This window comes from Anomaloglossus baeobatrachus, chromosome 4 (genome assembly GCF_048569485.1).
Source record: "Anomaloglossus baeobatrachus isolate aAnoBae1 chromosome 4, aAnoBae1.hap1, whole genome shotgun sequence".
NCBI classification, from domain to species: Eukaryota; Metazoa; Chordata; class Amphibia; order Anura; family Aromobatidae; genus Anomaloglossus; species Anomaloglossus baeobatrachus.
Genome location: NC_134356.1, coordinates 233,903,759 through 233,931,086, shown reverse-complemented (window position 1 = coordinate 233,931,086; position 27,328 = coordinate 233,903,759). Strand labels below are relative to the sequence as shown.

The 27,328-nt window shown below is 44.0% G+C and overlaps 1 protein-coding gene across 2 annotated transcripts in view; it reads right to left on the bottom strand.

Annotated features, from left to right (window-relative positions):
* Nucleotides 1-27,328, bottom strand: part of CFAP54 (cilia and flagella associated protein 54) — a 680,590-nt gene that overhangs the window by 2,448 nt on the left and 650,814 nt on the right. For both annotated transcript variants that reach the window (XM_075344744.1, XM_075344743.1), the window contains 2 exons: nt 18,897-19,068; nt 144-218 (listed from right to left, as the gene is read on the bottom strand). In XM_075344744.1, coding sequence (XP_075200859.1) covers nt 144-218; nt 18,897-19,068 — 247 coding nt within the window. The remainder of the gene's footprint in view (nt 1-143; nt 219-18,896; nt 19,069-27,328) is intronic.

The following is a 27,328-nucleotide window of genomic DNA, read 5'->3' as shown; positions in this document are numbered from 1 at the left end:
ATGGAAAGGCGCAGAAACACAGACTATGTAAATGTAAAGTAAACACTGAATAATAGATCAAATTATGGAAAATGAATCATTTACACTTGTCCTGATATTTTTTTACTTGTGATAAATAAGATAAATATAAACTGTATGCTAACCTGAGTAATTGGCTGCCGATCGGGATCAGTAGACAGCAAGGCTTGAGCTTCGGAACAGCAGTGCACGACCATTGCCTTTAATAAAATAATACAATGAGGATGTAATGTGGCTGATCATTTTATGTATGGATATTACAGTGTTATTTCCACTGGATATGCAATAAATGTTCTATAGGTGCGGCAAAGAATCCACTATTAATGGTGGCAAACCAGAAGAAGACCCTTGTATTGGCCAAGCAACACAAGGATTGGACATTCAAGCAGTGGGAAGGTACTGTGGTGAGTCAAAATGTTTCTGATACCGTGTCTTTGTAACATAAAGAAAAGAATAGAGCAGTGGTCCCCAACTTTTTTTACTTTGAGAGTCACATTTTGCTTGTAGAAATGGTCGCGTGACATAATCCGTGCAAAGAAATTATGGAAGCTATATTACTAAAATAACAGATAACTAGTTATTATATGAATATCACTAATTCATAAAGGGGTATTCTAGTTATTGTTGGTATCTACTATTTTTTATGCTATATTAATATAGCCATTGTAAAACTCGAGCCAGTCACGTCACCAAATTTAGAAATTGACTGGCTCTGTGCACGACTCCTTGAGCTTGACCATATAGCAGGTGGGTGCAGGAATCGTGTGCTATTTATATGCACTAGTCTAGCCTGTAAATCGGACCAGACTACAACAGGCTGCCATTTTTTTCACAGCAAATAGGCTCACATTTGGCAGTGCACAGACCAAATATAAGTTTGTTTGAAGGTACCTGAAGACCGAATTAAGACATCTGCCTATCACAGTTCCAGCATGGACAGTAACTTTTCAGACTGACTGCTGGACTCCTGGCATGAACTCAGTACTTTCTTAGGCATATATGAAACTGTTAAGTTGGGGTTAGTAGTAGAGATGAGCGAACCGGTCCCGGTTCGGCTCGAGGTCGGTTCGCCGAACGGAGGTCCCGTTCGAGTTCGGCTCGTCGAACATTCGACGAACCGAACTCGAACTGCATAGGAAACAATGGCAGGCAATCACAAACACATAAAAACACCTAGAAAACACCCTCAAAGGTGTCCAAAAGGTGACAAACAACTCAGAACACAACACAAACACATGGGAAAGTGACAAGGACATATACTCATGCGAAAACAAAACAGCTGGACAAGGAAAAAGAGGAGGACACACAGATATATGAGTATATGCAAGGAAACATCGATTCCATTATTGTGCAACTTGAGCCCTGCTCATTTTAGGCTTCCAATCTGGATAAATTGCCTGAGCTCGCCACGTACGCCTTGGGGATCTTGTCGTGTCCTGCAGCCAGCGTTCTCTCGGAACCTGTCTTCAGTGCTGCTGGGGGTCTGCTGGCAGATAAGCACACGCGTCTGTCCACTGACAATGTGGACATGGCTCTCAGAGGACTTTTCTTCCCCTGGGTCAGCTAGAGGAGGCGAAAGGCACGCGTATTTTTGAGAGTGCTTCATGCAAAGCATCTTTTTCATCTTGAAAATGGGGGTCAACTGATGCCAGTCAAGTGGGGTGTGTGTGGCCCAATTAGTGGAAACGAGGGAGACTGTGGTTGGAGTCCCCTCGCTGTGTTTCTAAAAGAACCAAGATGAACAAGTCATGGCTCTCAGAGGACTTTTCTTCCCCTGGGTCAGCCAGGGGACGGGAAAGGCACGCGTATTTTTGAGAGTGCTTCATGCAAAGCATCTTTTTCATCTTGAAAATGGGGGTCAACTGATGCCAGTCAAGTGGGGTGTGTGTGGCCCAATTAGTGGAAACGAGGGAGACTGTGGTTGGAGTCCCCTCGCTGTGTTTCTAAAAGAACCAAGATGAACAAGTCATGGCTCTCAGAGGACTTTTCTTCCCCTGGGTCAGCCAGGGGACGGGAAAGGCACGCGTATTTTTGAGAGTGCTTCATGCAAAGCATCTTTTTCATCTTGAAAATGGGGGTCAACTGATGCCAGTCAAGTGGGGTGTGTGTGGCCCAATTAGTGGAAACGAGGGAGACTGTGGTTGGAGTCCCCTCGCTGTGTTTCTAAAAGAACCAAGATGAACAAGTCATGGCTCTCAGAGGACTTTTCTTCCCCTGGGTCAGCCAGGGGACGGGAAAGGCACGCGTATTTTTGAGAGTGCTTCATGCAAAGCATCTTTTTCATCTTGAAAATGGGGGTCAACTGATGCCAGTCAAGTGGGGTGTGTGTGGCCCAATTAGTGGAAACGAGGGAGACTGTGGTTGGAGTCCCCTCGCTGTGTTTCTAAAAGAACCAAGATGAACAAGTCATGGCTCTCAGAGGACTTTTCTTCCCCTGGGTCAGCCAGGGGACGGGAAAGGCACGCATATTTTTGAGAGTGCTTCATGCAAAGCATCTTTTTCATCTTGAAAATGGGGGTCAACTGATGCCAGTCAAGTGGGGTGTGTGTGGCCCAATTAGTGGAAACGAGGGAGACTGTGGTTGGAGTCCCCTCGCTGTGTTTCTAAAAGAACCAAGATGAACAAGTCATGGCTCTCAGAGGACTTTTCTTCCCCTGGGTCAGCCAGGGGACGGGAAAGGCACGCGTATTTTTGAGAGTGCTTCATGCAAAGCATCTTTTTCATCTTGAAAATGGGGGTCAACTGATGCCAGTCAAGTGGGGTGTGTGTGGCCCAATTAGTGGAAACGAGGGAGACTGTGGTTGGAGTCCCCTCGCTGTGTTTCTAAAAGAACCAAGATGAACAAGTCATGGCTCTCAGAGGACTTTTCTTCCCCTGGGTCAGCCAGGGGACGGCAAAGGCACGCGTATTTTTGAGAGTGCTTCATGCAAAGCATCTTTTTCATCTTGAAAATGGGGGTCAACTGATGCCAGTCAAGTGGGGTGTGTGTGGCCCAATTAGTGGAAACGAGGGAGACTGTGGTTGGAGTCCCCTCGCTGTGTTTCTAAAAGAACCAAGATGAACAAGTCATGGCTCTCAGAGGACTTTTCTTCCCCTGGGTCAGCCAGGGGACGGGAAAGGCACGCGTATTTTTGAGAGTGCTTCATGCAAAGCATCTTTTTCATCTTGAAAATGGGGGTCAACTGATGCCAGTCAAGTGGGGTGTGTGTGGCCCAATTAGTGGAAACGAGGGAGACTGTGGTTGGAGTCCCCTCGCTGTGTTTCTAAAAGAACCAAGATGAACAAGTCATGGCTCTCAGAGGACTTTTCTTCCCCTGGGTCAGCCAGGGGACGGGAAAGGCACGCGTATTTTTGAGAGTGCTTCATGCAAAGCATCTTTTTCATCTTGAAAATGGGGGTCAACTGATGCCAGTCAAGTGGGGTGTGTGTGGCCCAATTAGTGGAAACGAGGGAGACTGTGGTTGGAGTCCCCTCGCTATGTTTTACATGATTTTGGAAGGGCATGACATGCCTAAGAGGTTGAGTTTCATCATCTGCAACTTGTTGGCAACAGAAAGGCTGCCTTTACACCCTTTTGAGACCGAGGATTTTCGAGACCTTATGCCCATTGCAGTGCCCCAAGAGCCGATGGCCAGTCGTCACTCCTTCTCCAAGAAAGGCGTGCCCGCGCTACCACAGTAGGTCCCACACAACCTCACCGATTCCTTGAGAAACTCTGTGTGTGACAGGGTGCATTTCAACACAGATACTTGGACCAGTAAGCATGGACAGGGGAGTTACATGTTGCTGACTGGGCACTGGGTAACTATGGTGAGAGATGGAGAAGGGTTTGCTGTACAACTCTTGCCGTCCCCACGACTTGTGTGTCAATCCTTCCTCTGTATGTACAAGTTCCTCCACTGCTTCTGCCTCCTCAACCTCGTGTGGGTCCTCCACCTCGGCCCAAACCCTGTGTGGTCAGGCCACCCTTCCTTGTAACTGCGCCCAAGGAATCCCACACACCTCCTTACTATGCTGGCAGCAGAGCTCAAGGCCATCATGCGGTCAAATGTTTACTTTGAAATGTAGGGGAAATGTGAGACACCGCTGAGGAATTGTGGACGGTTAGCTCTGGAGAGTGAGACCGAGTTTCATCAATGGTTGTCTACAGTCAACCAGCAGTCAGGGAAGGTCGGGTGCGACAATGATGCAAACCAGTCTGTGACCCTTCTTCAGGGCAATGTGACACACGTGCCTTGTATGGCTCACGTGTTGAACCTGGTTGTCCAGCAATTTTTAAAACACTATCCCTGCCTACATGGCCTTCTGCAGAGGGCACGGTGTAACGCCTGCCTGGATCGACACACTCAGATGGGCTGTAAAGGATAGGCTAGAGGCAAGCCACTCACCAAGCTGGACACCCAGAACCCTGAAACCCTTTAACCCCTATACAGTGATTTGGAATTACACAGGGCCCACGTTGATCAATACCTGTGGAAGGCTGCAGTTCCAGAGAATAGTAGTCATGCAGGTTCAAAAACATTAATTGAGTAAGAGGAACAGAATGGGATGGCCAGGACTTAATCAGAAAACAAGCAGAGGTGAAATGCGGATCGGCCAACGAGGTACATAAACAGCAAGCAGGAAACGTAGTCAGGTAACAAGCACACAAACTCATAAAACTGAACTGGGGGTAACAGTAACAAGAGGTTCATAGCTTTGTCTGGCAGTGGTCTGCAGACAGGAGGGGCCTAAAAAAGGGTGTGGTGTCTTCCCATTGGGACCAGAGTACAAATTGATTGAGTGGACTACGTTGGTGACTTAAAAGCCGTGTGCGGCAATGATGCAAACCTGTCTGCGGCCCTTCGTCAGGGCAATGTGACACACGGGCCTTGTATGGCTCACGTGTTGAATCTGATTCTCCAGCAATTTTTAAAATACCATCCCGGCCTACATGGCCTTGTGCAGCGGGCACGCTGCTATGTGGTCACTTTCATCCTTCGCACCCAGCAGCTCAACAACTTTCATCGCTCCGGAAGTCTTAGGGTCTAGCAGTTAAACGCCGGAAATGCGATGTTCCGACACGCAGGAATTGGAATCTGCACATGTTGCAGCGTGTGTGGCAGCACCGCAGAGCCCTGCTGAAATACGGTATGACGTATGCCCTGGGCTAACTTGATCCAGAGGTGGTGCAGATCACGCTGCTGGAGTGGTGTCAGATCAAGGACCTATGCACCCTTCTACACAGTTTCCTAATGTCGACGAAGATGTTTAGCACTGGCAATGCCATTCTCAGCGTGACAATTCTGGTCACCTACATGATGGAGCACACTGTAAGCATTATTCGGAGTCAGGTATTGGTCCAAGAGGAAGGTGAGGAAGTACAGGAGGAGTCATATGCAGAAGGGATAATAAGATCTACAAGGTCCATACGGTAAGCGGCACCTAGGCAGCAGTTATGGTGGGGGATAGGGATTAACAAGGGCGCATAGTATCAGCAAAAATTGTTGAGGAAGGTGCAGGAGCCATGAAGAAATGGAGGACGAACTTGCGATGGGCATGGAAGACTCAGCAGATGAGTGAGAGCTTGCTCACATTTCGGTTGTGCGAGGTTGGGGGGAGAGGGCAGAGGAAGGAGGTACGATTCTCACCTCTCTGCCACCAACACACCAAGGACTTGGTCCTCCTGGATGCACAAGACACATGAGCGTCTTCTTGCTGCACTACCTACAACATGACCCTCGGATTGTACGAATTCGAAGTAATGCTAACTACTGGGTTGCCACACTGTTAGATCCCCGGTACAAGACAAAATTTGGCGAAATAATTCCTGCCATAGAAAGGGACGCACGTGTACAGGAGTATCTTCAGAAGGTGTTACGCAATCTTCGATCTGCTTTTCCACTAAACACCAGTGCTGCACAGAGTGAATCTCAACGGTTTGTCATGGATAGGAGGAAATGGTCTTTTACTTGTCCACATCTGAGGGACCGAGGGGTGGCTGTTGTGCTGAGATGCCATTGAGTACGGTGTCCCTGCAGAGTTGCACTTTTGGTCATATACAAAATGAGTTGAAAAAGGACAGATGCGGGTGAAAAGGGGAACAGGTGTGTTGGAAAGGGGAAAAAAGTTTTGGTCCGTGGGTTTGGTGGTTAAGCAAAAGTAACATTTGATGAAGAAACACCATCTGTTACGGTGGGACTGGCAGACTTGGATAAGGTGGTATATACTATGTTACCGCTATATAACGAAAATTAATAAGAAAAGAAAGATAAAGGTATATATCCCCATCAGCAGTCAGTGTCCACCGTGCTCCCAGATGGAAAAGGAGAGGTTGGCAACTGGAAGGTTCGGTGGAGGATACAGAGCTGTGTGGCTATGAAACTAATAGTAGCCTGAACCAAGTTAGACGCCACTCGGATCTTGAGACTGGGAGCCCTGTTAGCGTCACAGGGTCCACACGCCCACCCAGCCCAGGAACTCCCTGTTAACATCACAGGGGCCATTCAGTACGCTGACCGTGTGCATTGGGGCCACACCTGTGAACAGCAGGCGCATCAGCAGCAGCAGGCCTGTTAATGCCACTGGGCTGCACAAGCATGACTTGTAGGACAGGAGCTGGTCTTAACCGTTCTGCGTTACCAACTGTGGTGGCGGCCTGCATCAACGCCCTATCCCTGCCTACCTCTGGCCTAAAGCCACAATGGGTTCAACACATGGAGGTGTGCTCTTTCGGAGCATAATAGAAGACTGCGCACCTCCTTGTTGTCTCCAGCACCTTCTATAACCTGGGTCCGCCCCAAACCAGGGTGGACCACAATGCACCTCCTGGAGACAAAAGCAGAGTGACACGTCATGAGTGGCATAACTAGCGTCCTATTTGGAACCGCAACTTCAATGATGACCTCATGGCTGTCATGACCCAAACACCTCACCAGTCATCGTCTGACCATCAATAATGAGGTGACAAGTCATAGGGGCGGGCCTCTGCAAGCCATTTGGGAGTGGCCTGGCCACATCGTCAGGACACCTGATGCCCTGTGGTCTAAATGGGCCCCCCACATCACGGGCAGGGCCAAAGAGTTCATTACCGGACCTAGTTTCTGATGCAGTAAGTGCCTGACCATAGTCAGTTGCATGAAATACAGTCTCTGAAAAAAGACTATCAGCTTTAGCATGGTGTCTATGCACAACACAGGACTTAGACCCGTCACGGAGTGCAAGTACCTGTGCAAAGAGGCTTTTCGCACTAAGTGTGGGAGCATGCGCTGTAGCCCGAAATGAAGACTTAGCCTCAGGAATGGCACAGTCAGGCTGAGCATACTCACTAGGCGAAACACTGGAGTTAGGCTGCGGCTGGGGTAATTCGTCACACGCATGCGCACTAGCTGCCTCTCCACACTTACACGTGGAGGAGAAAGCAGCCAGCTGGACAACCCAAGGCACAGGCCTAAATGGCAGCTGATGCCTGGGCGCAACTGAAACCGCAGCAGGCTGCTTGCGTTTAAGGCGTCACCGTTTTGTAACAACAAATAACATCCAAAAGAACAGGTGTACTTCTTCCCATGGATAATCTGATATGATCCCTTTTTTGATGGACACGACCATCGCTAACAAATGTAGATGAGGCCAAATCAGCAGCTGCTTCAATGGATCTGAATTGCTCCATAAAGTGGCCTCTCCTCCACCCCAATTTCAAGATCCCAAATACTCCATTCCTCTGTGGTGTCAATCCAATCGCACTTGCTTCCTAACAGCTCTCAAGTTTCCACCAGCCCTGCTGAGTATGGGGTGACAGAGATGGTTGAGTTTGCATAGCTGTTCAGTCGCACTATAGCCTGGGAATCAGAGGTCTGCTCCAAAGCTGCAATGAGTACAGACAAGGAAGTTATTATTATTTTTATCATTATTGATTTATAGAGCACCATTGATTCCATGGTGCTGTACATGAGAAGGGGGTTACATACAGAATACATATACAAGTAACTATAGACAGACTGGTACAGAGGGAAGAGGGCCCTGCCCTTGCGGGATTACATTCTAAAGGATTTTTGGGAGGAGACAGTAGGAGTTGTTTAGGTTGAGCATCAAGTACGTATGGTGGTGGTGTCATTGAAGGTTATAGTCATTTCTGAACAGATGAGTTTTCAGATTCAGTTTGAAGCTTGCGTGTGTAGCAGATAATCTAACGTGTTGAGGTAGCGAGTTCCATGAGACAGGGGAAATGATCTGCGCAGATAGCCTGAAGCTTTGTGACTGGGATCCAGGCCCCGATGAAGAAGGTGCTGAGCCTAATCTACACCCTCATTTCCAAATAGTAAATCCTCCTGGTGGAGACAATGGGGAACATGATGAGGAGCACAGATACCTGATTGGAAGGACAACTTTACTATTCGGTCAGGGCAGGAAGAGGTTGTCTCGGAGGACTCAGGACGAGGGGAATGAAAACACACAGGGTTATTGATGAGGTTGGAGACAACACTTACTGTCAAACCAAAGTCAGCCAGTCTATGAGGTCAGCAGAGGAGGTGGAGGAGGATGCTACTGACGACGAGGTTACGTTGCGTCTTCCTGGCCAGAGACAAAGTACTGGAAGCACGTCAACAACTGAATCCTGGACCACAACTTTGACTCTGAGCAGATGTCGTGTTGGCTATGCAGGTCGCATGGGCTGTAAGCCTTTCCTAGCCTGTGAATTTTTGGACATCGCAAAGGATCACCCAAGTCATGGAATCTGTAAGATTTGTCAACAATCTGTAAGTAGAAGGCAAAAACTCACACTTTTGAGTACTTCCTCCATGAAGTATCACATGGATATGAATTGACAGCGTGAAGGTGTATTGCTCAGCTTTAGCAACTGTCAACGCAATATGCTTATTTGTTCATTGCATGCATTGTTGCAGACTACACACGAGGGGCTGCTGTTTTTTTGGATCTGCCTTTGGTCACTATAGCAATAGAAAATTGCTCTTCGGGGGTGGACTTGGAGATGCTGTCTATGAACAGAATGAAAAGCTAAAGGTGTGTGTTACAGCAAGGAGCCACCGCGGAAACACTTTGTTCAATTGTGAGGGGAGTTGTGTTGTACTTTGATGATGAGCACTGTAACGTCAGTGAGCAGCATCCTGTGCCACAGACCAACATTCTTACAGTGCTGTCTATACTGTTTACCGTGAGAGGAGCGTAAAGTCTGTATTTCTGGCAACTGGACATCACAGTACCCGGGTACGGTAGGCTGTGCCCAGACAATAATGCGGGCACAAAACACTTTGTTTTATTAGCAAAACACATATCTGTTCTGGGTAGGCCGACTATATAGACAATAAGACTTGCTGCCTCTGCACTGTCAAATTGTCACGTACAGTTTAAATCATAGAGGGACAGCAACACATGTTTGCATTGACTGTTGCTTTTCAAGATTTCCATGACTGTGTTGCAGAGCTGTGAGGTTTGCATTCACACTGTTATCATCTGCAATATCTGTGAGGCTTCAGCTAACAAGGGTATTCAGGGGGGGTCATGTGTTTTGTCTATGTTTAGGTAGATAACTTGGAAGCTCTTGTGATGCGCCACTGGTAAGTCGTGTTCGCACACACACACACGCACACACACACACGCACAAACACACAATTACTGCTACACAGAGGGATTAGCAGGTAGTAGGCAACAGAATAGATTGTTCAATTATTTTAATTGTATGCATGGTTCTTATTGTTTGTTTTGGTAAAGTTAAACAATCATTTATCAACCCAACTGGCTAGAGTCCTTTTCCTTTTGCCTGGTTTTGCTGCATACTGGGGAGCCCACCCTGTACATGACTTAAAATGAAGCATAAGTCGCAATGTGAAGAATTTCACTGTGCTACAATGCGGACTAGCGTGCCTGTGCAACCACCGCCTGCCCCATCAAGTGCATCTGCGTGCTCTTCATCCTCTGTGACTGTGGGGACAGCAGTCACACATGGTTTCTCACACTGAACTTCCACTCCTTAACCCGCAACAGGGAGTGTGATTGGCAGGTCATCACTTGTTTTGGAAGTGGAAACAGAAGGTATTGTTGAGCTGTCAGACATCGAGAGAACCATCATTGGATGCAGGCTACATTATATCCACGCCTGCACCTTCGTCACAGATTGCCTGGACTACCTGCAGTTAATAATTGCATTCCAGAAATGGAAAGGAGTGTAGAATGCACATGTGTTGTACCTTGCTTGGCAGCAAAGGAACACTAACTTAGTATTCCAGACAATTTTAGGAAGGCAGAAAAAGAGTCAGCTCTTTGTGCAAATTAAATAGCGTGGCAAAAGTGGACAGATGGGTACAGTGGCCGTGTTCTGTGGGTACCAGGACAGTAAAAGAAGCTTCACTTTCTATCCCTCGTAATGATCAAATGCAGCAAGGAATTCCCTGAGTTTGCTATAAAATTAGCATAGCAAAATGGGCATGAGTGTAGAATGCAGAGGTGCTTGAGATTGCTTGGCACCAGTGGCACAATAAAGGAGTCCTACAGGCATTTTTTGTATACCACTAAGTGGCAGTATTTTTTGCTATAATTATAGCTTATTAAAAACAGAGCAGGAGGGTGTCATGCAGAGGTGCTAGAAATAGCTTGGCACCAGTGGGGCACTAATGGAATACAACAGCCAGTTCTATGATGCCACTAAATGGCAGTATTTTGTGTTATAATTATAGCTTATTAAAAACAGAGCAGGAGGGTGTCATGCAGAAATGCTAGAAATAGCTTGGCACCAGTGGGGCACTAATGGAATTCAACAGCCAGTTCTATGATGCCACTAAATGGCAGTATTTTTTGCTATCATTATAGCTTATTAAAAACAGAGCAGGAGGGTGTCATGCAGAGGTGCTGCACATAGATTTGCACCAGTGGGGCATTAATGGAGTACAACAGCCACTTCTTGTATGCCACTAAGTTTACTCAATTTTTGGTATTATAATGTATTAGTAACAATGAGTTTGAGTGTGCAATGCAGGCAGACGTGCTGCAAATATCTTTGCACTAGTGTGACTAGACAAAAGTCCAATAGCCACGTTTAGGATGCCACTAGGTATACTGACTGTTTGCTAGTATAATGGCTTAGTTAAAAAGAGTTTGAGTGTGCAATGCAGGCAGACGTGCTGCAAATATCTTTCCACTAGTGTGACTACACAAAAGTCCAATAGCCACGTTTAGGATGCCACTAGGTACACTGACTGTTTGCTAGTATAATGGCTTAGTTAAAAAGAGTTTGAGTGTGCAATGCAGGCAGACATGCTGCAAATATCTTTCCACTAGTGTGACTACACAAAAGTCCAATAGCCACGTTTAGGATGCCACTAGGTACACTGACTGTTTGCTAGTATAATGGCTTAGTTAAAAAGAGTTTGAGTGTGCAATGCAGGCAGACGTGCTGCAAATATCTTTGCACTAGTGTGACTAGACAAAAGTACAATAGCCACGTTTAGGATGCCACTAGGTACACTGACTGTTTGCTAGTATAATGGCTTAGTTAAAAAGAGTTTGAGTGTGCAATGCAGGCAGACGTGCTGCAAATATCTTTCCACTAGTGTGACTACACAAAAGTCCAATAGCCACGTTTAGGATGCCACTAGGTACACTGACTGTTTGCTAGTATAATGGCTTAGTTAAAAAGAGTTTGAGTGTGCAATGCAGGCAGACGTGCTGCAAATATCTTTCCACTAGTGTGACTACACAAAAGTCCAATAGCCACGTTTAGGATGCCACTAGGTACACTGACTGTTTGCTAGTATAATGGCTTAGTTAAAAAGAGTTTGAGTGTGCAATGCAGGCAGACGTGCTGCAAATATCTTTCCACTAGTGTGACTACACAAAAGTCCAATAGCCACGTTTAGGATGCCACTAGGTACACTGACTGTTTGCTAGTATAATGGCTTAGTTAAAAAGAGTTTGAGTGTGCAATGCAGGCAGACGTGCTGCAAATATCTTTGCACTAGTGTGACTAGACAAAAGTCCAATAGCCACGTTTAGGATGCCACTAGGTACACTGACTGTTTGCTAGTATAATGGCTTAGTTATAATGAGTTGGAGTGTGCAGAGGACAGGAGGGTACAGTGCCAGGATTGTGGGGCTCTGGGTAGAGGAATGGAAGCCTGCCTTTCTATTCCCTCCTAATGGGGAAATGCAGCGACGAAATCCCTGACCTTAGCTACACAGACACTGTCTCTGTTTTCAGGACCTGTCACCTATGGCTCTGACCCTGCCGGTACGAGCTCTTAAAAGGACTGATAGATAGTGCTATCCCTATGCTGTCCAGCGTATCCAGTATCGGCGATAGGACAAAGGACGGAGCTGCGCCAGTGATGTCTGACACCAAGGACGCAGAAGAGATAATGGCGTCCGGACGGGCAGATACTCGTTTTTATAATGCAGGGACATGTGACATGGACATCCTATCACACATGCCGTTGCTTCTCTGGCTAAAAGTCCACTTAGCTGTGTGTGTGTCTGGGATTGGCTGACATGCTGGCCCGCCCCACAAGACGCGCGCGCTTAGGGAAGGAAGACAAGGAAAAAAAAAAAAAATGGCGATCGCCATTATACAAACAGCAGTGATCTGAAGGCGCTGTTCACGCACACTATACACTGAAATGTCATAATAGTGTGAGTCACAGAGTGACTTACACTATTACAGCGGAAAGCCAGCTAGGAATTAGCTGTTTTTTTGCTGCTAGAACCGTTCTCGAACGTTTCTAGAACTATCGAGCTTTTGCAAAAAGCTCGAGTTCTAGTTCGATCTAGAACAGGCCCCAAAATCACTCGAGCCTAGAACTGGAGAACCTCGAACCGCGAACCGCGCTCAACTCTAGTTAGTAGACCTGCAGTAAGTCCTTAAATTGCAATTTCAGACAGTGATATATGAGTGTCTGAATGTGTCCTTAAGGCCACTTTACACACAGATATAAATCTTTGGCAGATCTGTGGTTGCAGTGAAATTGTGGACAATCAGTGCCAGGTTTGTGGCTGTGTACAAATGGAACAATATGTTCATGATTTCACTGCAACCACAGATCTGCCAAAGATTTATCTCTGTGTGTAAAGTGGCCATTAGCCCAAATTCAGCTATCCTTGTTTTACAGTCCAAGCACGAAACGTGATGCAAAAAGTAACCGTGGGTCTCCTAATAGACATATACATACTTCCCAACTATGGAAGGTAAGAAAGAGGGACACTTATTACACTGTGGCAATATTTATTTTATCCAAAATAGCAGTTGCACTCAAGTAAAGGGAAGGAGAAAAAACAAGAATGTAGATGGTGAATATTGGAATGTGAATACACATTACTGCCATGAAAACATTTTTTTTTTAAATATGTGTTACTTAGAAAATAAAGGTGGCCAAATTTACTTGTGCCCAGTTACAACATCAAGGTGTAACTCTTATCTGGGTCCTACTCTAATTTTTATGCCTCTCTTGTCCAAACTGACCTTTTATATGGGCTAGAATAGAACCTGGAAAAGAAAAATGAAAACACCTGAAATAACTGGGAGGAGTGCACTGAGAAAGGAAATGACTCCAAAATACAAACTAGAAAAATTGCCGGCACTTCCTAATCTCATAGTTTGTACTGGTGCATACTGAATATGACATACAATATCCAAAATAGCAGTTCCACTCAAGTAAAGGGAAGGAAGAAAACAAGAATGTAGATGGTAAACATTGGAATATGAATACGCATTACTGCCAAAAAAACATGAAAACAGTTTTTTGAAAAATATGAGTTACTTAGCAAATAAAGATGGCCAAATTTACTTGTGCACAGATATAATGTGAAGGTGTAACTCTCATCTGCGTCCTACTCTAATTTCTATGCCTCTCTTATCCAAACTGAGCTTCTATATGGGCTAGAATAGAACCTGCAAAAGGAAAATTAAAACACCTGAGAAAACTGGGAGTAGTGCACTGACAAAGGATATGACTCCATAATACAAGCTAGAAAAATTCTAATCTCATAGTCTCCTTCTCTTTACTTGAGTGCAACTGCTATTTTGGATATTGTATATCATGTTCAGTATGCACCAGTTCAGACTATGAGATTAGGAAGTGGCAGCAATTTTTCATACAATCATTTGTGTTGAAAGATGACAGTAACCCAAAACACACATCCAAGTTATGTAAGGGCTATGTGATCAAGAAGGTGGGTGGTGGAGTTCATCAGCAACATGGCTCCCAAAATCACTTGATCGCAACACAATTGAAAAGGTTTGTGATGAGTTGAACCATGGAGTGAAGGAAAAGCAGCAAACTAGTGCTCAACACTTTTGGGGACTCCTGCAAAATTCATTCAAACTATTCCTGGTGACTACCTGATTACGAAGCTGCTTGAGAAAATGTCAAAAATATGTAAAGCTGCCATGACAGTAAAGATTTTGTTTTGAGGAGTCTTAGGTTAAACAAATATTTTAATTTGTTTCAGACATGCCTCTTTACTCCTTGTTAGTGGTTTGGCTGCCTTCAGTTTGAGTCTACAAAATGCATATTCCAATAAGAATAAAGAAAGCCACTGCCTGCACAAGTGTGTCCTAATGTCTAACTGGTACTATATCTTAAGATTAATCATTTTAAAAAAGAAATAGTTTAAATGCACCCTTCCTAAATACTTGGTTGCATAACCTTTGGCAAATGCTATGTCCTTCAAATGTTTTATGGCACAACCTTTGACAAATGCTATATCCTTCAAACGTTTTGGGAAATTCTTTGGACTTCTTGCACCTGTATGCTGCTAGTTTCTTCCATTCTTTAACTGCAATTTTCTCAATTGTTTGAATGTTTGCAGGTTTTGTTTCCTGACAGCAGATATCATCTCTCTCAAAAAATTAAATTAGATTGTGATCAGGACACATTGTTAGCCAGTTTAATAACTGTCCATTGTTCTCTTATTAACAATTCTTGTGTATGTTAGGATGTGTGCTTATTTTCCTGTTGTAGGACCCATTTTGTTCTACTCAAACCTAGTTTTCTTATGCTTGGGAGAACTTGCTCTTAAATGTTCTTATAACCCTCTGATAATTCCCAGATTATTATGGATCTTCATTCATGTTTCACTGTAACTAGCGAACACTTTAAAGCCTTCATTTCATCGTCTATCAACATAACGCTAGTATGCATTACTAGGAAACTGTAATTTATTTTCATCTGTCCATAGAACACTTTAAGGCTGCTTTCACACTACGTCTTTTTAACATGCGTCCTGAACGTTTTTTTGCTGCAAAAGCGGATCCTGCTTTTACAGCAAAAAATGCATGCAAACGCATGTCTTATTTTGCAGGATCCTGTCACTGGATGTTTAGGGGCGGGCATGGGAGTCATGTGATCGGGAGTGAGGGGAACTAAACGTGCCAGACTGGGAGCCGACATCTGACAGCTGCGAGGCTCGTAACCAAGGTAAACATCGGGTATACTTGCTTGGATACCCGATATTTACTTTGGTTACAAGCGTCTGCAGCTGCTAGGAGCCGGGCTCCCTGCACACGTTACCAACGTAAACATCGGGTAACTAAGATAAGTGGTTACCCGATATTTACCTTGGTTACGAGTGTCCGCAGCTCTCAGGTAGGGGAGAGGGAGGGGGAGAGACAGAGAGAGAGGGAGGAGAGAGAGGTGGAGAGAGAAAGAGGTAGGAGAGAGATAGACTGATCACGGAGGCTGGCTTCTGGGCATGCTCAGTAGAGCAAGCAGGATCCTGTCTATCAGCATGCCAGCGTTCACATGCGTTTGCGTGCTGTTTAGTCAGGATCCAGCAATTTGCAGAAGTTGGACGCAGCTCAAAAACGCTACAAGTAGCGTTTTTGAAAGATGTTAAAAAACTGCAAGTCGCTGGATCCTCACTATAACGCACGCAAATGCAGGTGAACGCATGTTAACGCGAGTCCATTGCAAATGCATTGAAAACGCATTTGCACTGGATCCGTTTCTGCGTTAAAAAACCGTTCAGGACGCATGTTAAAAAGACGTAGTGTGAAAGCAGCCTAACTTAACGATTATTTTTTGACAACGTACTGCAACATTTGGCAAAGAAAGTTCAGTTACTTTTTACGTCTTTTTTAAAGACATTTTCAGAAAACTTGTGTCCTTACGCTGATGCTCACTGACTGGCAGCAGCACTATCGACATGATGTCAGTGCTGTAGACAATAGGCACCAGGAGCAGTGGTAGAGAAACAGCGATGGACCCACAAAAGGTGAGTAAAGCATAGTTTACTTTTCCAACAAACTACACCTGGGAACACAATTTTCTAACAATGGAAAACCCTTTTAAAGGGAATCTGTCAGCAGGTTTTTGCTACCTAACCTGAGAGCAACGTAATGTAAGATTCCGGTGATGTATCACTTAGATTACTGGGTGCAACCCTTCTGGTACAATAAGAATTTTGCGATTTAGCAATGTGGCAAAAGGGAGAGAGCTGTCCTTCCCACACCAGGCTCTCTATAGAGATTGCAAATTGACATTGAAGTGTCGATGTCAATGATATGCATGTGACATTGTAGTCCAGGCAATGATAAGTCCTGCTGCTTATCCAAACGTAGGACTTAAACAACATATCGTACCTTGACAAGTCAGTCATCCCTGAATTCTATGTTTTCACCCTTGCCACAAACTGTCTTCACATTACATCGCAAAAAACTGCGGAAAGATACCCTTTAAGTAGTGAGATCCAGTGTGAGGTATATGACAAAGGCTGAAACCATCCCTCCAGATATTGCCAGCTCAATCTGAAGTTATTTTGCAAGCTGTCTGTGGCTTCTTTGCCACATTTAGAACTGACTTTGTAGGGTTCTCTCATCAATATTACTCTTTTTATCATGTCCCAAATAGTTCCTGACTGTTCAATGAATTGCAAACTTCTTGATTACATTTTGAACTGTTAAAGTCTGAATGCCAAATCCATTACAGATAGTCTTGTACCCTTTAGAATGCTTGTGCTTGGTAATCTAAGCAATTCTGATTTGATCAGGCAGCTTTCTTGTCTTTGCCATTGCGAACAATGAATGGTAAATAAAATTAGCCTTTGGAATCATCAATACCACAATTCATGGGCTAATTAAAGTTACGTTCATGAAAACAGAAGATCCACAGCACTCCAACTTCACCTGGACCAGAATATTTTAATAAATTCAGCCATGTTTTGGATCAGTAATCGATGCTGCTTCCTTCTCTTTTAATTATTGTAATTAAGCCTGTGTGAGAACTGACAGGGTACTGATCAAAGGGTGGCATTATTTTAAATGGTGTATTTAAAGGAATTGTCCTGCTGAAAAGAAATGTTCCCCAGGAACTTGGATCTGTAAAAAATATCAAATCAAGTGACACTCAACTACTTCACCGTTCCACCAACAGAAGGACCGCTGCAGCCTGTGATTAGCTGCAACAGTCATGTGATTTGAGTAGCCAGTCATCAAATGTTTTTCTAATGATGCGATATTCAAAGTCAACTGACTCCAATCACAGTCCGCAGCAGTCCTGCTGCCGGTAAAATAGTGATGTATTTTTTTCCTCTGCAAGCGCAGACTGCATCTTACTGCAGAGTACAGTTTGTCAAGACTAGTGTACAAAGCACCAGTCTTGATGAATCATATTCTAATATATGCAAATTTCAAGTTCCCTTTTTAGTTTAACTATTACAACTACAGGCTACCTTCATACACACTTTTTTAGTTGTCCTAAAAACTGCCATTAGATACATTTTTAAAATGTACTACCCTGAACCTTCCCCCTGAAGCGGCAATACATAGACAGAGACCGTGAAACGTGCGTTGGGGCGCATCTATACCAGATCCTGTGGGCATCACCCTTCTTATAGGTAATACTTTGTATACTTGTGGGGCTTTCTCTTTTGTTCAGCAGTGGATTTCCTGCTGTTGCAATCTGGACACATTCTTTATGGCTTCAATGAAAACAGCCTTTACCTTATGCACATGCTTTTTTTTCCTATTTGCATATAATTCATTTGAGTAGGTACCCCCACCCAAGGATCTGAGCCAGTTCTTTGCCACATCTACCCTCCTGGTGTCTGCCTTTCTTGTTATGTTTTTAATATATGCACTTTGTGTAATATTTTTTAATAAAGATTTTCTATGATTTAGCTCATGCTCATGATTCTCCGTTTTTTTCATTACAATTTTTTTAGTTGCATTTTTTGGTTTACATATGTTTATGTTTTTTTATGCATTGTATTCTTTTATAAAGAAGTCTTTGGAAATGTTTGAAAAACCCAAAGTGCCATATTTACAGCGTGCTGAATTCTGAAAAATGGTAAAACACAGAAACACTACAAAAAAGGAAAAAGAAAACCACTGTTTGCATCGTGTTCTATCGACTGCCTGCTAACATCTGGACACACCATTTTTTGCTCCTAAAAATGTTATCTGTGAAGGCAACCTTCAACTAAAGTAAAAATGTTTTACAATGTATATAAATGTATGTTATAATGTTAGAATCACTCCCATGTGATTACTAGCCTTAGGCAGCACCAGCAGTGTACTGTACCATATAAATAGTATTCTGATGGGCTGACACAACATTGCCTCCTCCAGCACTTCTATGTGTTATTTTGTAGCACAATACAACACTAAATACCGCACACAATTTATCTTCATGCTAAACAGTCAGAATCAATAGGAGTCAGTAAATATGATTTACAAATATCCCTGATAAGCAGAAATATGAAAAATGTATCTATTGCCATGGCATGCAATTTGGAAGAGTGATACATAGATCCCTGGCCTGTCAGCAGATACTGATGTGTTCTTTCCGGCATCGGAGTGTGACAGCCAAGCTACTAATACTAATGCTTATCAATGTGTTTACATCTATCAGCCTCCCGCATAAATTGTCCTGCTGATTGGGCGCTGTCTGTTATACCTGTAGTTCTTCTGTGATCTTCACTGGTTTCAGGTCACGTTTATTTGTAGACGTCAGGGAAGATCGCTTTTGCTTTTCACCGTTTCCCGAGATAGAGGTATCACTCACATCATGGATGGCAATTTCTGCCTTGTGCTTCAGATTACAAAGTTTCTCATGTACTGACAAAACACTAGGAAAAAGGAGGATGAAAACCAGTGAGTGCTATTCATCAGGTTCAGATATTTGACAAAGCTTGCTGAATACATTTTAAGAGTACGAAAAACGGGACCTAAAGCAAAATCAAGCCTGAAAAAGCCCCTCAGATATGTTTTACTATACTTCCACAAGAGAGCAACCTACAAGAAAAAGTAAAGGCCCCGTTACAAGCAACGATGTATCTAATGATATATCGCCAGGGTCACGGATTCCGTGACGCACATCCGGCATCGTTAGCGAAGTTGTTGTGTGTGACAGCAAGGAACGACCGTTAACGATGGAAAATACTCATCTTATCGTCCACCGTTGACACGTCGTTCCTTTTCAAAAAATTGTTGATTGTAGAGGACGCAGGTTGTTCGTCGTTCCCAAGGCAGCACACATCGCTACGTGTGACACCTCGGGAACGACGAACTGCAGCTTACCTGCGGGCGCCGGTAGGGAAGCAGGTGGGCGGGATGTTACGTCCCGCTCACCTCCGCCCCTCCGCTTCTATTGGGCGGCCGCTTAGTGACGCCGCACGAACCGCCCCCTTAGAAAGGAGGTGGTTCGCCGGACACAACGACGTCGCTCAGCAGGTAAGTCCGTTTGCAAAAACTGCAAAGTTTTGAGGAGTTTTGTGTTTTGGAGAAGATTTGAACTCCTAATAGCAACTTAGTGTGCACATAGCTCAAAACTCTTCTCAGCATAAAGTGCACCATGGCTGGTGCTAGGAAAGGCATAACGATCCTCCGGTTTTTATTAAAAAATTTAGCTATGGAATGATTACATACAGTCATAGCGAAAAGTGTTGGCACCCTTAAAATTGTTCCAGAAAATGAAGCATTTCACCCAGAAAATTATTGAAATTACAAATGTTTTGTTATACACATGTTTATTTCCTTTGTGTGTATTGGAATGTCATTATCAGGTAGGGGTTCCCATAAAATGATGTACAGTTACATTATGGCAATCAGGTGTACACAAACTGTACCTGCACAACTAAGTGGTACCCGTGCTCTGGCTGTCATTGCAGGAGCCGGTACCTGTACACTCTTGTCTCTGTAACTCCCCAAATACTGTGATCAATAGCTATTGCAGCATTTACAAGGCAAGGAGAGGGAAGGGGCTCCCTCTCCAACAAAACCGGCATCCTGCAATATAATCGCTGGGTGCCAGTGGTAGTCATAGCAGACTAAAGACAAATAATGACCCAAGGGTCTGCCAGCTACGGTGGCCTGTTAGGGGTACTTTGCACACTACGACATCGCAGCTGCGATGTCGGTGGGGTCAAATCGAAAGTGACGCACATCCGGCGTCGCTGTTGATATCGTAGTGTGTAAAGCGTTTTTGATACGATTAACGAGCGCAAAAGCGTCGCAATTGTATCATCAGTGTAGTGTCCGACATTTTCATAATTGCGTGGTAGCGACGGTACGATGTTGTTCCTCGTTCCCCTGCGGCAGCTCACATCGCTGTGTGAGAAGCCACAGAAGCGAGGAACATAAGCTTACCTGCATCACCGCAGCTCACGCCGGCTATGCGGAAGGACGGAGGTGGGCAGGATGTCTACGTCGCGTCATCTCCGCCCCTCCGCTTCTATTGGCCACCTACCGTGTGACGTCGCTGTGACGCCGCATGATCCGCCCCCTTAGGAAGCGATGTCGCAGGGCAGGTGAGTGCATGTGAAGCTGCCATAGCGATAATGTTCGCTACGGCAGCGATCACAAGATATTGCTGCTGCGACGGGGGCGGGTACTATCACGCTCGGCATCGCAAGCATCGGCTTGCGATGTCGTAGTGTGCAAAGTACCCCTTAGACTATGCAAGGATTATAGTCTAAAAGATGTTTTGCAGCGTAACAGTTACAGGTATAATGCATTGTGTTGCATGTACATTAAAATGCATTACACCAGTAATTAGAGTAACAAAAGTTAACGTCCCATAGAAGGACTAAGTGAAAAAGCAAAAAATAAGAATAAAAACCTTTGTAAAATTTGTTAAAAACAATCACAAAATAAACAACAAAAAATGCTAAAAAATATACCAATAAATGCTTTTTTATGTAAAAACAAAAAATTTACAAAAAAGTAAACATATTTGATATCGCCGCTTCCAAAATGACCTGATCTATAAAACTTTTACACTATTTAACCCCTTCAATGAACCCCCCTCAAAAAATATGGCAAAAACCTGTTTTTTCATCATACTGCTGAAAAAAGTTTGAATGTAAATAAAAATTGTATTGCTGAAAAACGTTATCTTGTCCCGTAAAGAACAAGATGCCATATAGCTCTGTCAGCGGAAAAATAAATATAGCTATAGCTCTCAGAATACCACATTGCAAAAACATATATTTTTCTCTATAAAATTCTTTTTATTGCATAAAAGCAGCAAAGCATAAAAAAATAATGTGATATCGCCGTAATCATACTGACTCGAAGAATAAAGCTGCCTTGTCACTTTTACCACACACTGAACAATATAAAAAAATCCCAAACAACAAAATATTTCATGCTCATTCTGCCTTCCAAAAATAAAAATGTTGTGCCAGAAAATGGTACAAATAAAAACGTCAACTCATCCCGCAAAAAAACAAGCTATTACATAACTCTGTCACCAATAATACAGATAAATTATAAATCTAAAAAAAAGCACTGAAAAAAACTTTTTTTCTAAAAGAGTTTTTTAGTTTGTGATAGTAGCTAAACATAAAAACCCGATATTAATTTGGTATCACTGTAATCGCACTGACCCGAAGAATAAAGCTGTCTTATCAATTATACCGCACGGTGAACGGCATAAAAAAACAAAAGCAATTCTTTACATATTGTTGATTTTTTGATTCTGCCTCCCAAAGATCACAATAAGGCTTGGCTCACACTTATCCTGCGCTCTACGCTTAGTACTTACACTGGAGTTTCTGTGTAAATCTTCGAAATACGTTATTCAGGTAGAATCACTGACAAAAGATTCTCTATATAATGAAGCAGATGGAAACCACTTTGGACTCTCTCTGGCCTATGAAATAGCGGTGTCTGTCTTTTTAAGCGTGCATAAGGGCTCATACGCACGCTGCGCTTTTTTTGCGTTTCTGCAGCGTTTTAAGCTGCAGCATCCCATTGTCAAAATGCATGCGTTCTGCTTCTCCAGCAAAGTCTATGAGAATCATGCAAAATCCGTGCGCACGATGCTTTTGTTAAACGCAGCGTTTTGATTGTCAAAAATGTGACAAAATCTCTGCGTTTAAAAAGCAGCATTTCAATTCTTTTGTCCGTTTTGGCAGCGTTCTACACCCATTGAAATCAATGAGTTGTAGAAAAACGCTACCAAAATGCTAAGCAGTGCGTTTGCACTGCATTTTTGTTGCGATCCGCATGTTTTTTTTAACATAAACGCAGTTCTTTCGGTCTCTCACTCTCTCTCTCTCTGTCCATGTCGGTCTCTCCCTATCACCCCCTCTCTTATACTCACTGATCCATGATCACCGGCGCTGCGCTGCACAGCGTTCACACTGTGGTGACTTCTCCTCTTTTGAAAATGCTGGCTGCTCATCTCGTATTCCCTGCTTCCCCCGCCCACCGGCGCCTATGATTGGTTGCAGTCAGACACGCCCCCATGCTGAGTGACTTCTGCCTTACTGCAACTAATCACAGCCGCCGGTGGGCGTGTCTATATCGAGCAGTAAAAAAAATTAAATACATAATTTAAAAAAAAAAAAATGATATGCAGTCCCCCCAATTTGGATACCAGCCAGGGTAAAGCCACACGGCTGAAGGCTGGTATTCTCAGGATGGGGCTCCACATTATGGGGAGCCCCCCAGCCTAACATTATCAGCCAGCAGCCGCCCGGAATTGCCGCATCCGTGAGATGTGACAGTCCCGGGACTCTACCCGGCTCATCCCAAATTGCCCTGGTGCGGTGGCAAATGGGGTAATAAGGAGTTAATGGCAGCCCATAGCTGCCACTAAGTCCTAGTTTAATCATGGCAGGCGTCTCCCTGAGATATCTTCCATGATTAACCTGTAAGTTAAAGAAAATAAAACACATCCAAAAAATCCTTTACTTGTAATGAAAGACAAAAAAACACCCTCTTTCACCACTTTATTAACCCCTCAAAAACACCGCCAGGTCTGACGTAATCCACGCAAGGTCCCACGACGCTTTCAGCTCTGCTACATCGGAAGCTGACAGGAGCAGCAGTAGAACACCGCTGCTCCTGTGAGCTCCATGCAGCAACTGAAGTGAGTCGCGTGATCAGCTGTGCTGTCACTGAGGTTACTTGCTGTCACCGCTCTCAGGTGGAGAACTGCAGCTGTGGCCGCGAGTAACCTGAGTGACGGCACCGCTGATCGTGTGGCTCACTGCAGTCACTCAGGGGATTTGCGATCACAGGTGAGTCCTTCATGTGTGACCGCAAATTAGGCAGCGACACAGAGAGAACCGCACGATGTCAGTGAAATCGGGTGAAGCTCTGACGTCACTGCTGTGGACTCCTGTGTCCTTGCACTGACCTCAGAGGTTCATCTGAGTTCATGACAGCACACAGAGACAGAGCCACGGGATGACAATGAAGTCAGGTGCAGTTCATCCGAGTTCATTCTTATTGCCCGGCTCTGTAAGTGTCTGCTGTCAGCGGGCATGTAGCAGAGCTGAATTGCTGGGGGACCGCACTGACAAAAATGCATCCATAACGCATGTAAAATGCATCCAAAATACGTGCATGTTGGATGCATTCTTTTTGTCAACACGCAGCGTCAAGTCTGCCAGAGGGTGCATTTATTTCTGAACTGGCCAGGACGCAACGTGCGCATGAGCCCTAAAAGCGTGGTGAACCACAGTTTTGGTCGACCACATTAACTCTGCTGCCTCATAGTGAATGAATCCGTCGGGATTTTCATCTGAATCATGTCATTCGGAGATTTAGATAGAAACCCTGATGAAAGGGCATAGACAAAACGTGATAAAATTTTTTATGTAAAATGTTTCCAATTAAAGCTTCAGCTCAATCCACAAAAAAAACAAGTTCCCACTCAGGTCCATAATCTTTCAATGAAAATATAGGGGGCTTCCACGTTACTGGTGGCACAAAGGCTATGCTCCATGGCTCCAACCAAAAAGGAATCCCACAAAATCTGCATTCCCAAATCCAAATGCCCCTCCCTTCAGAGCCTCACAGTGTGCTTAAACCACAGTTAGCATCCACGTTTGGCATTTCTGTAGCAATGAGAGCCTGCTGAATTTTTGCAGTGTGTGTCTCCAGAAGCACATGCTGGGCACATAATATGGGCACTATATTGTACTGGGCACTGTAATGGCCGATTTGAAATTTTCATTCAGCAACAACCATTGCTGCTTGTTTCCAATGGACTCAAAATTTCCACTATACCTGTACATAAATTCGAAATGTAACTTCCAAAATGGGATCACTTAAGGGGAAATTCTGCTCTTCTGGGAGTTAGGGGCTCTGTATATGAAGTCCGCAAGCTATTCTACAAACATTTGTTCTCCAAGAGTCAAATAGCACTCCTTCTCTCCTGAGTCTCGACGTGTGGACAAACAGTACTGCTGAGCCACATATGGGGTATTGCCACAATCAGCAGTAATTGTATGATACATTTTGGTGCCATTGCTAACCATTTTTCTGTGTGAAAATGTAGAATCTGTGGCTAAAACTACATGTTTGTGGTAAAAATATATGTTTTCTTCACTGCCCAATAATACAGTTAGGTCCAGAAATATTTGGACAGTGACACAATTTTCGCGAGTTGGGCTCTGCATGCCACCACATTGGATTTGAAATTAAACCTCTACAACAGAATTCAAGTGCAGATTGTAACGTTTAATTTGAAGGTTTGAACAAAAATATCTGATAGAAATTGTAGGAATTGTACACATTTCTTTACAAACACTCCACATTTTAGGAGGTCAAAAGTAATTGGACAAATAAACCAAACCCAAACAAAATATTTTTATTTTCAATATTTTGTTGCGAATCCTTTGGAGGCAATCACTGCCTTAAGTCTGGAACCCATGGACATCACCAAACGCTGGGTTTCCTCCTTCTTAATGCTTTGCCAGGCCTTTACAGCCGCAGCCTTCAGGTCTTGCTTGTTTGTGGGTCTTTCCGTCTTAAGTCTGGATTTGAGCAAGTGAAATGCATGCTCAATTGGGTTAAGATCTGGTGATTGACTTGGCCATTGCAGAATGTTCCACTTTTTTGCACTCATGAACTCCTGGGTAGCTTTGGCTGTATGTTTGGGGTCATTGTCCATCTGTACTATGAAGCGCCGTCCGATCAACTTTGCGGCATTTGGCTGAATCTGGGCTGAAAGTATATCCCGGTACACTTCAGAATTCATCCGGCTACTCTTGTCTGCTGTTATGTCATCAATAAACACAAGTGACCCAGTGCCATTGAAAGCCATGCATGCCCATGCCATCACGTTGCCTCCACCATGTTTTACAGAGGATGTGGTGTGCCTTGGATCATGTGCCGTTCTCTTTCTTCTCCAAACGTTTTTCTTCACATCATTCTGGTACAGGTTGATCTTTGTCTCATCTGTCCATAGAATACTTTTCCAGAACTGAGCTGGCTTCATGAGGTGTTTTTCAGCAAATTTAACTCTGGCCTGTCTATTTTTGGAATTGATGAAAGGTTTGCATCTAGATGTGAACCCTTTGTATTTACTTTCATAGAGTCTTCTCTTTACTGTTGACTTAGAGACAGATACACCTACTTCACTGAGAGTGTTCTGGACTTCAGTTGATGTTGTGAACGGGTTCTTCTTCACCAAAGAAAGTATGCGGCGATTATCCACCACTGTTGTCATCCGTGGACGCCCAGGCCTTTTTGAGTTCCCAAGCTCACCAGTCAATTCCTTTTTTCTCAGAATGTACCCGACTGTTGATTTTGCTACTCCAAGCATGTCTGCTATCTCTCTGATGGATTTTTTCTTTTTTTTCAGCCTCAGGATGTTCTGCTTCACCTCAATTGAGAGTTCCTTAGACCGCATGTTGTCTGGTCACAGCAACAGCTTCCAAATGCAAAACCACACACCTGTAATCAACCCCAGACCTTTTAACTACTTCATTGATTACAGGTTAATGAGGGAGACGCCTTCAGAGTTAATTGCAGCCCTTAGAGTCCCTTGTCCAATTACTTTTGGTCACTTGAAAAAGAGGAGGCTATGCATTACAGAGCTATGATTCCTAAACCCTTTCTCCGATTTGGATGTGAAAACTCTCATATTGCAGCTGGGAGTGTGCACTTTCAGCCCATATTATATATATAATTGTATTTCTGAACATGTTTTTGTAAACAGCTAAAATAACAAAACTTGTGTCACTGTCCAAATATTTCTGGCCCAGACTGTATAAAATTCTGTGACATCTCTGGTGTCAATATGATCATTTATTGAGAGGTATAGTATGTAAAATGAGGTCGCTTCTGTGCGCTTCTGCTGTTTTGGCACTTCAGGGGTTTTGAAAATGTGACAGGACACCCACAAACCAAAGCAGCAAAATCTGCACTATAATATGGCGCTCTTCCCCTTCTGAGCTTTCAACTATGCCTGAAACGTAGTTCCCAATTACATGTAGGGTATTAGCGCACTCAGGAGAAATTGAACAGCAAACTGAGTGATCCATTTTTTCCTATTAGCTGCTATAAAAATTTAAAACTTCCGGCTGAAACAACAAATTAGTAGTAAAAAATTAATTCTTTTTTCTTCATCACCCAATGGTAGAAAATTATGTGAGGCACATATGATGTCAACATGCTCACTGCACTCCTAGATTAATTCATTGAGGAGCGTAGTTTGTGGGGTCTGCTTTACTGGCATGTCATGGGCTCTGGCACCCACAAACCATTCCGTCAAAATCTGCATTTCAAATGGCACTCTTCTTTTGAGCTTTGCATTAAGCCTCAAAAGTAGTTCTGAGGCCTGAGTTGTGCCCAAACAGTAGTTTGTGACCGCATATAAGTTATCGTCATACTCAAGAAAAATTGCACAACAAATTATCTGGTCTAATTACTCCTGTTTCTCTTGTGAAAATGAAAAAAATTGGGGCTAAAGCAACATATCTCTGGAAAAACAGCTGCATGTTTTGCTGCGGGATTCCCGCAGCAAAAACAATTGCATGTCACTTCTTTTCCGCACGTTGCTGCAGGATTTCACTCCATTGACTGCCATGTAATCGTGAAATCCCGCAGGGAATAACGCAGGCAGCAAATTCTGTGCAGTTCACTGCG